Source organism: Rattus norvegicus, chromosome 1 (assembly GCF_036323735.1).
Source record: "Rattus norvegicus strain BN/NHsdMcwi chromosome 1, GRCr8, whole genome shotgun sequence".
Taxonomy (NCBI): Eukaryota; Metazoa; Chordata; class Mammalia; order Rodentia; family Muridae; genus Rattus; species Rattus norvegicus.
The window spans coordinates 77,240,966-77,251,001 of NC_086019.1; the positions used below are offsets into that span (position 1 = coordinate 77,240,966).

The 10,036-nt window shown below is 41.8% G+C and overlaps 1 protein-coding gene across 1 annotated transcript; it reads left to right on the plus strand.

Annotated features, from left to right (window-relative positions):
• The first annotated feature begins 4,703 nt into the window (after nucleotides 1-4,703).
• On the plus strand, nucleotides 4,704-7,037 carry Obox2l2 (oocyte specific homeobox 2 like 2). The gene is made up of 4 exons (XM_039097271.1): nucleotides 4,704-4,820; nucleotides 5,505-5,757; nucleotides 5,884-6,083; nucleotides 6,519-7,037. Exons 1-4 carry the CDS (start codon nucleotides 4,704-4,706, stop codon nucleotides 7,035-7,037), a joined length of 1,089 nt encoding a protein of 362 aa, XP_038953199.1.
• Nucleotides 7,038-10,036: the final 2,999 nt, after the last annotated feature.

Consider the following 10,036-nt stretch of genomic DNA (forward strand, 5'->3'; position numbering starts at 1 on the left):
CAGGGGGCGGGACATGGAGAGTATTTGTTGGATATGAGCGAATGAAATTGGAGCTGCTGACATGATCCTGGGTGAAGATTCACTTTCAGCCAAGTCCTTGAAGTAGACATTCCATACCAATAGGCATCTTCTTTAGAACCTCAGCAACAAAGATAGACTTTTTCTCAAATTAAAGGAATTGAAACAGTTTTTCCTAGCAAAGAAACCAAAAAGTTGCAGATATCATACTAATATCTAATAAAATATAATTTCAATCATAAGTGATCAAAAGAGATGTTAGAAAGATACCTCATACACCTCAAGAAACAATCCAACAGAGTAATATTTAAATTCTAGACATCTATCTTCCTCAAGCATGTGTACCCACATTACTATGTGAAAAATTACTAAAGATCAAATAATATATCAAACCCTAACTATTGATAGTAGAAGACTTCAACATCCCGATCTCATCAACAGATAGATTATCCAGACAGAAACTAAACAGAATTAATGAAACTGATAGAGGTTATGAATCAAATAGTCCTACCACTTGTATAGAACATTGCAAACACATCAGAATGTATCTTATAAGCACTTCATGGAACTCTCACTAAAACTGACCACGTACTTGTTCACAAAGCAAGCCGAAGCAGATTTAGGAAATAACCCTTTGTATCATATCAGATTTCCTTGGATTCAAGCTTGGCTTGAACAAGAGAAGCAAAAGAAAACCTACATACTCACATAAAGTGAAAAACTGTCTAATCAATGGTGGCTAGGTCAGGCAAGAAGTAAAGAAATTGAAGCCTTTTAAAATTCAAATTAAATGAGCTCACAACATCCTCAAACATATGGGAAACAGCAAAGCCGGACTAGGAGAAAAATTCATAGCACTAAATGCCTCCCTTAAGAAATTAAAGAGTTCTCAAATGAAACTCAAGACAGATGATCAAAATGTGAATGCTCCACTCCTTCTTCAAAAGGGGAACAAGAATACCCTTGGCAGGGAATAGAGAGGCAAAGATTAAAACAGAGACTGAAGGAACACCCATTCAGAGCCTGCCCCACATGTGGCCCATACATATACAGCCACCCAATTAGACAAGATGGATGAAGCAAAGAAGTGCAGACCAACAGGAGCCGGATGTAGATCGCTCCTGAGAGACACAGCCAGAATACAGCAAATACAGAGGCGAATGCCAGCAGCAAACCACTGAACTGAGAATAGGACCCCCGTTGAAGGAATCAGAGAAAGAACTGGAAGAGCTTGAAGGGGCTCGAGACCCCATATGTACAACAATGCCAAGTAACCAGAGCTTCCAGGGACTAAGCCACTACCTAAAGACTATACATGGACTGACCCTGGACTCTGACCTCATAGGTAGCAATGAATATCCTAGTAAGAGCACCAGTGGAAGGGGAAGCCCTGGGTCCTGCTAAGACTGAACTCGCAGTGAACTAGACTGTTATGGGGAGGGCGGCAATGGGGGGAGGGTGGGGAGGGGAACAGCCATAAGGAAGGGGAGGGGGGAGGGGGATGTTTGCCCGGAAACCGGGAAAGGGAATAACACTGGAAATGTATATAAGAAATACTCAAGTTAATAAAAAAAAAGAAATTAAAGAGTTCTCATAGTAACAATTTAAAAGTATATGTGAAAGCAGTAGTAAGAAAAGAGAGACACCAAAAAGATGTAATTGGCAGGATATAATCAACTCAGGACTGTTCCTAATCAATCAACTAGAAACAAAGAGAATAATGCAAAGAATCAAGAAAAACAGGTTCTTTCAGAAAACAGATAAGATAAGGAAACGCTTGGCCATGGTAGACAATACACAGATCAAGAAAATCATAAATGAAACATGAGGGAATGTAATGGACACTGAAGAAATTCTGAGAATCATTAGTCCTTGCTTCAAAAGCCTATGCTCCACAACCTGTAAAAATATAAAACAATGGACGATTTTCTAAACAGATGCCACTTATTAATGATAAATAGAGAACATGTAATCTTTCTGACCAGTCCTATATACCCTTGGGAAAAAGAAGCAGACCTTTAAAGTCACCCAAATGAAACAAAATCTCAGGGCAAGATGGTTTTTGCACAGATTTCTACCAGGTTGCCAAAGAACAGCTGATACCAATGCTTCCAAGACTATTGCATACAAAAGAAGGAGAGGGAACAGTGCCAAATAGATCCTGTGAGGGCTCTGTCACCTTGATCCGCAAACTACACACAGATTCAACAAAGAGTTTCACATCCTTTCTCTTATGAACACGGATGCAGAAGTACTCAACAATATACTCAGACACCAAATCACAGAAGACATCAAAGAATTCCTCAACCATGATCAAGAAGTTTTTATCCCCGGGTTGAAAGGTTGCTTCAATACAGGAAAATCCATCCCTGTAATTCACCATATGAACAAATGAGAGAAAAATATCACAGGATCCTCTCATTAGTTGCTAAAAAACTCTTTGACAAAATCCAACTGCCCTTCAAGTTAGAAGTCTTGGTGAGATAAGAGATACAACGTACCTAGCTGAACTCTGAGTTTTATTGGGTTATTTAGATGTTGTTCTAGTCTAGGACTAACAATCTAACACTCAGGTAGGACATGTGGTCAGAGGGACAGTTTTTGGTTTGTGTAGACTCCATTATTTGGTGTGGTGAATGCTATTCACATGGAGTTTAATTTACCTTTTAAAATTTTTTATGAAAGGTAATGAATTTGAAATATGATGGGTATAGATGTTGATAAGAGCTTGGGGAGGAGACTTGATTGCATATATATCCATAACTTTAGATGCATATTTTCATTTTGAGGATATTTTCTGTGTAGTTCTATCTATCTTGTAAAGTGGTATGTAGAGAAAGACAGCTTGGAAGTGACAGAGATTCACCATTCTCTGTCTCCTGAGTCCTTTGAAGTGAGGTAGACACCCATCCAGGATCATGAAATGTATTGCAGAAAGATTTTCCTAAAAACCCAGGCATTGTTTTTGTGGGTAGAACTAGATCACTTAGAAGCTTGTGAAGGAAAGAGCTTTGTGCAACAACAGACCCTGACTCAAATATAAAACAAAAGAACTGTGATTCAATCAAAGACAAGGACTCTCTAGGGTGGGGCTGAAATCGCATTGACACCAAATGGCATGTTTATCCAATGAATTTGAAGATCCGGGGAGTGGGAGGAGCCAAAGAGTGGGTGGAGCTTTGACTATGGTGCCTGGAGAAGATATTTAAGGCCTGGTTCTGGAAGAACTGGTAAAACACAGTGAAGAATCGAAACAAAGTAAAGCGACCTACTGTTTTTCAGGTGAGTGCGTGTCCTGAATACATTTTGTAAATGATGTATATTTTGCGGGTGGTTACCCTCATGGAAGAGAGAGGGAGCTAGAAGACGAAGAGCTTTGGGGGGCATTAGCAGGTGGTGTATGTGTTTGGAGGTTGAGGTCTCCCAAATCGCCAGAGTTGGGCAGGTAGTCCTGAGGAAAGGCAGGGGCAGCACACTTGTTTCTCCATAGGTGTTAACACTTGGAAAGAAGTCTGCAGTGCTCCTGGAACACAGACAAAGAAGGCTAGTAAGACCCAATGTTGCAGGCCCATCTACTGTGCTTTTGTGTAGTTACCAACCCCGAGGCCTGAACCCTTTGTTGTTCAGTAAGCCTAGATCAGCCTGGTCTAATAGGGAGGCTTTGACTCAAAACCCAAACAAGAGACAATAAAACAAGCAGAAGTAAATCCACAAAGATAGAGCTCTAGGCAGTTATTAAGCCAGTGTGTCATCAAAGGTGGGTGAAGGTAACGGACTTGAATGTCTGTAAGGTATGAGGAACCAAAGAGATATATAAGTGCAAGTTATATATTGTAGAATTTACATAATAGAAGTCAAACAGAAGTTTGGACAAACATCAAGAGCCCACAGGATTCCTGTCCAGTTGGTGGGCTGCATGAAATGCTTAAGGTTGCTGGGTGAAGGGGGCATCCTGGTTGGGAATTCTGGGAGTTAGTGGAGGAAGAGCTTTGATACTATTTTGTGTCTTGTATGGGTGTTTGATTAGTAAAGTCTAACATTTGTCTTGTAGAGAGGCAGAAGATATTAAGTAAAATAGGAGCTATTTCCATGTGAACGCTGGGAATCATTAGGTGCAGGGAGTGGAGCAGTCTGTAAATAAGCATTAAGGAGACCCCTAGGTACTCTGTTCTCCATTCTTGGCACTATCCTGGGCACTGTGTTGTATATAAAGCCTAATTCAATAGATGGAGAGGCTTCACTATAGGGGATGTGTATCCTTCGATTTCTCTGATTTATTTCCTGTTAAACGTGCATGCAGGACTAGGATAAACTCACATCAAGGACTCCAGTGACCTTGGGACCAAAGTATGGTCTGGGCTGGCCAAGATAGGCTAAGATTGTGATATTTTGGCTCAACAGTGTGCCACCTAGAGAGGTTTATGGCTGAGTAGACATTCATTCAACAAGAAGAGACAACCACAATTCCAGTTCTCAGGAGCCATTGGCTGTGGGTCTTTGTGATAATAAGGCCTGTCCTATCTGTAGAATGAGATCCAGGAAGACATGTGCATTTACAAGGAAAGGAAGGAAGGAAGGAAGGAAGAAAGAAACACTGAAAGGAGAGTGAATTATCAGGTGGCAGAAGTGAGCAGGAATGAACAGGTCCCTTGGGCAGCAGCATGCTAAGAGACCCATTTCTAGAGATGGTCACAGAAGAGGGAAGGAAAGATTTCTTGTGTTTGGAACCCAAAGGACAGGAGACCCAAAAGAATGTCACCATTGTGTTTCATACCTTTAATTCAGGCACTGGATTGGGTTTGGTAACAGGCAGGTGGATCTCTGAGTTCAAGTTCAGCCTTGTCTTCAGATGGAGTTATAGGACAGCCAAGGTCATACAGACAAAACTTGTCTCAAGAAAAGTGTCTTCCACCTGGTCAAGTTTCCATAAGATGTGGCTGCAGACTAAGTGTTGTCATAAGTGAGAATGTCTGCTGGATGTGAGTGGATGAAAGGAGGAGAATATGGGAGGGTCTTGGGTGGAAATTAAAGCAATGTCTTGGAGTAGCCTTTCCATATGAGGTGGGTCTGTGTGAAGAGTGAGAACCCAATTATATATGTGGTAATTTGATCATTAATGCTCTTGTGTAGGAGATGAGGGGGGGATGTGATCATTGAGCTGCTGCAAATTCCATGGCCCCTTTACTCCTTGTTTGGAGAGAGTACCAGCAGAAATGATGAGGAATTGTGAATTTTAAACCTTTGGGCAGGACATTCAATTGCCCTTCTCCCTGGGCTGACAGTCTGATATTAACACAGGAGCTAGCTGCAAGTTATTGAAGTATTCAGACTGCTAATAAGCTTGGGAACCAGGCAGTTAGTTGGTCAGAAGGTCTGAGTGAGTTCTGCTTTATAAGAAGAGCAAAGTAAATGCTGGGTAGGCATGATGGGTTGATGGGTGCTCTCTGGAGCTTTTCTGATGTATTTCCTTTTTCCATGCTCTCTAGTACAGGAACATACTCCTATCAGTTCAGAACACAGATATCACTGAAAGTCCCTCATTTTATCCAAAATTCCAGTTGTCTTCATATACCCCCATGGACACCAGTTCTCAATTGCCTCAAGAGCCTGCATGGAACTTAGCTTTTCAAATGGGCCAGAGTCCCCTTGTGACCTCAAGAACTCCAATGCAATCAAGTCCTTCAGTGCCTGAACAGAACCTAAATTGGCAAGAGTCCCAAGGGTCATCAAGAGAATCAAGTATCCAGATGCAACCAGGTCCTGTAATGGACCCAGGTTTCCCAACTCTGAGAAGCCCCTCAGGGCATCCAAGTCATCAGAGACCTTCAACACCCTCATCGAGATCTGGTTTCCATGTTCCCATAGAACCTATGGCACTGTCAGATAAATATGGCGGTAAACAAACTGGCCCTGTGGCTCCAAGGAAGCGGCGAAAGGAACGCACTCAGTACTCTGAAAAACAAAAGTCCGTGCTGCAAGAACATTTTGCTGAGTGCCAGTACCCAGACAAGAAACTGTGTTTGGAGCTGGCATCCTTGATTCGTGTGACAGAGAAGGAGATCAAGGTTTGTCTCTCTCTTTACCCTCAGTCCCATAGCAAAATATCCCCTTTTCAATCAGGTACCTGAATTTTGTGCTTCTTAAATGCATGGGGCTGTGTGGACAGTTTGGGTGGTGGATATTCATTCATGCATCCAATGCTGTGCCTCACTTTCTCCATCAACTGGATACCAATAGGGATGAAAATGATTCCCCTCCAGGGTCCCAGAGTTTAGACATCAGAACTTGTACTAAAACGTAAGAGACACAAACACACTCTCTCCAGTCTTTGGTCATTCATATTCTATCATACTACAATCTCCTAGGGATCTTGAATCTCAGGCTTCTCTGTTGCTGCCTCATGAAGTATTCCTAGAGAAAAAGCTTACATTCAATTCTTTTACCTTGTGGTCCAGTTAGGGGAAACTGGGCATTCCTCTGATCTTTCCTTTGTCTTTCAGGTCTGGTTCAAGAACAACCGGGCTAAGTGCAAACAGAAGAATGTTCCAGAAGCACTGCCAGAGAAAAATGGAGGCCCTGAAGCTGTTTCTGGGTCAACCGATTTTCCTGGTTCCATAGCTGTTGTTGGTTGTGACCAGGGAGAGCCCATGGCCACAGCCATTTTGGATGTGGATTCCACTCCCAAACTGAACTGCAGCCAGGAGTCTTCTCTGGATGGCAATTGGACCTATGATGGTGCCATGTGTTGTCTGCCAGAAGACGTGCTTGACGGTAATGACCCTGTCACTGCTGGAGACTCTGGTGTATCAGCACCAGTTGAAGCCCAGGCTGACCTTGCACCAGCTGGAGCTCCAGTTGCCATCGCAGTTGACACCCAAAACCCAGAGGAGTGTGAGGATTTACCTCTATTGGACGAAGGGGTCTGGCAATGGATGCTTGAAGACTTTCACCAATTGGAAGACTGGTTTACCAAGAACTACATTGAGAGTCCTAGCAGTACTTCTCACCCCCTTGACTAGTTTAGACATTTACATCTATGAAGAAGCATGTTAATGGACACACTTAAGCCCTGAATTTGGGGAAATTTCACAAGTCTATATGCATTAGTTTCATGCCACTGTGATTATAATGTGAGGTCATTTCAAAAGTCATTGAAAATGTGCATTCCTTATTGTTGGATTATATGTTCTCTAATAAAGCAAACATTACTGCAAAACTAAAAAGACTGTTTTTGTCAGAGTTTTCCAATGCATGCATGCAAATGTCTTGGTACTTGGAGCTGGAAAAGACTGTATGGTCTCCTGGAGTAGAATTGTAGACAGTCAAGGTTTTATGTGTGTGTTAGGAAATGAACTCAGGTCCTCTGTAAAATTTTCCTGATTCAGGTTAGTCTTCCCAGAATACTCTATCTTCTATCATTTTGACAAAGAATTAACAGTAATAATTGGGCTTAATCTTGCATAGGTTGTCTGTATTCTCTGTTAATCCCCATAGCTCAATATCTCTGTTCCTGTCCTGTTTTTTGTCAAGAAAATATTGTGTCATTGATGTTATCAACTACCTTTGTCTCAAAAACTCTGCTTACCCCAAGTTCTATGAAGACCCTTAAGCCGTCATAGGAGAGGTAGGATATATCCATTATATTCTTGTGTGAGCAAACTCCTATCACTGTACAGTGACCAGTTGAGATTTCCTGTGTTATTAGCATTCCTGATTCCTCTCTGATGATGGCTGAGATAAGCACTGATCTACAGGTGCAGCAATCAGTCAGCAAGAAATGTTTCAATTCTCTGTTCATTCCTTGATGGACTTATTTTCTTTAAACATTAGTATTAAGAAAAAGCACTAGGAAAAGGGAAGTTTCTGAAAGAAAACTAAGCATAGAGAGTCTTCTTTGCATCTCTCTCCCCTTTTTAACTTATTTCCCCTTCTGTCTGCCATCTTCTGCTGGGGGCAGACTGCCTGGTAGTCTGCTCCCCTGAAGAAACCACAGCCTGAGGCATCCTAGGAGATCCACACAAGGCAAGTGGACAACTGACTCCACAGTCTGAAGGCCTCCCAGAAGCTCTTCAGCATGCAGCGCCACTGAGCCAACAGTTTGAAAGCCTACATGGAGTTCTGCTGCACAGAAGGAAACTGAAACCACAGTCTGTAGGCCCTATTTCCTTTTTTTATTTACCATATGATATTGAGGTTTGGTCCTAGGACCTCACAGAACTGTAGAACAATATTCTACAAAATACAAAATGCCTCACCTCCTCCTTATTTGTAGAATTTACAACTGCCTTTGTGATTAATTTTAATCATTTGTAGATGTGAATAAAGCTTCCCAGGCTTTGATCTGGTTACCTAAAGTTCACCCCTAAAACAGTTTTTGAGTTTATGTAAAGGTCTAGCTGGAGATTCTCTTTTCCTGAATTGACAGTTGCTAAACATCTGAGATGAAAGCTGAGGTTCCTAGGTATTAATGAAAAATAGTTCATTCCTTCACAAAAGGAGACCAGCATTTTCTAATTAATACTATTTATCTTAGGGTCAATCTGGGAGCAGAGACCCAGGCACCAACACATCAAAACCTTGATCCCTCTATGCACTACTCTTAAAGTATCTGTGTAGATACCACAAGGTCTACAGAGAGATTGAAGGGCCATTTTGATTTTGTGGATGACCCAGGATGGTGATGGTGTTTGAGTAAGGGAGCAAACAAGGTGTTTGTAGACTGAGCAGGATGTTGGTTTCTAAGGCAAGGGAGGTGCCTAGTATGAGGTATAATGCTAGGAACCATGGAAGTAGACTGAATAGAAATCTATTTCCTGAGAAAGTGACTTACAGATGCAGCCCCGATATCTTCTAGGAAGGAGATTCATGACACAAAGTCCAATTTTCCTTAATTTTCAATCTCCACACAAACCCATAATCACCTTGTAGTTGTTATGGAACAATGATTAAATCTTGAACATTGTGTTGACCCACACCTGTAATTAGGACTCAGCAGGTCGATTCAAGGTCACCTCTAGAACAGGCTAGAATAATAGAAAAACCATGTCTCAAAACCCAAACAAAAGACAATAAACAGGAATAATTAAATCTACAAGCCTATGCCTACATGAGGTAAGGTTGAATCCTGAGTGGCACCAAAGTGTGGGTGAGCATAATGGATCTGAGGTTCTGTGGAGTGGGTGGATAGAAAGATTGGGAGGAAACCTAAGTTTCAAGTTTGTAGAGAGATGTAAGTGCAGGTCCTGGGAGTAGGTCAATCAGACAGAAGATTGGGCAAGCTGCAGCAGCCTGCTGGTTTCCTGGTGAGTTGGTGGTTCCATAAATTGCTTAGAAGGAAGGAAACAATTAGGAGGTGCTACCAGCAGGCAGGAAACCCCTGCACAACAAAATGAGAAGACCCTTATTTCTTGATATGGTTACTGATTAGGGAAGGCCAAATTTCCAGTGTACTGGAGTCCCAAAGTACAAGAGACGTCAAGTGTTGGGGCTAAGGCTGTGGTAATTTCCCAGAATGTAAACAAACCATGATTTGAATATATCTGCTGAGTTAAGAATGATGTGCTCAAAGTCTGGTGTGGTTGCCCACACCTTTCTCCAGCTCTGGGTAATTAGAGGCAGGTAGATCTTTTTTGAGTTCCCTGTCAGCCTTGTCTATCAGTTGAGTTAAAGGACAGCCAGGGAAGTTATACTATGAAACCTTTTCTCAAAAACCAAATAAGCAAAGAAACAAAGAAAAAAGAAACCAAATTACACCACCAACAACTAAACGATTGGTGTCTTCAAACTGGCCATACTTAGTGGTGCCAAAGGGTGGGACAGGGAGAGTATTTGCTGGATACGAGGGAATGAAATTGGAGCTGCTGACATGATCCTGGGTGAAGATTCAATTTCAGCCAAATACTCGAAGTAGACATTCCATACCAATAGGAATCTTCTTTAGATCCTCAGCAACAAAGATAAACTTCATCTCAGAATAAAGAAATTAAAGAGGTTTTTCCAAGCAAAGGAACCAAAAGAG

Coding starts and splice junctions, on each gene's coding strand:
- Obox2l2 (XM_039097271.1), top strand. CDS start 4,704: ATGGTCACAGAAGAGGGAAGGAAAGATTTCTTGTGTTTGGAACCCAAA. Junction 4,821..5,504: donor CAGGCACTGGATTGGGTTTG/GTAACAGGCAGG, acceptor CATGCTCTCTAG/TACAGGAACATACTCCTATC. Junction 6,084..6,518: donor TGACAGAGAAGGAGATCAAG/GTTTGTCTCTCT, acceptor TTTGTCTTTCAG/GTCTGGTTCAAGAACAACCG.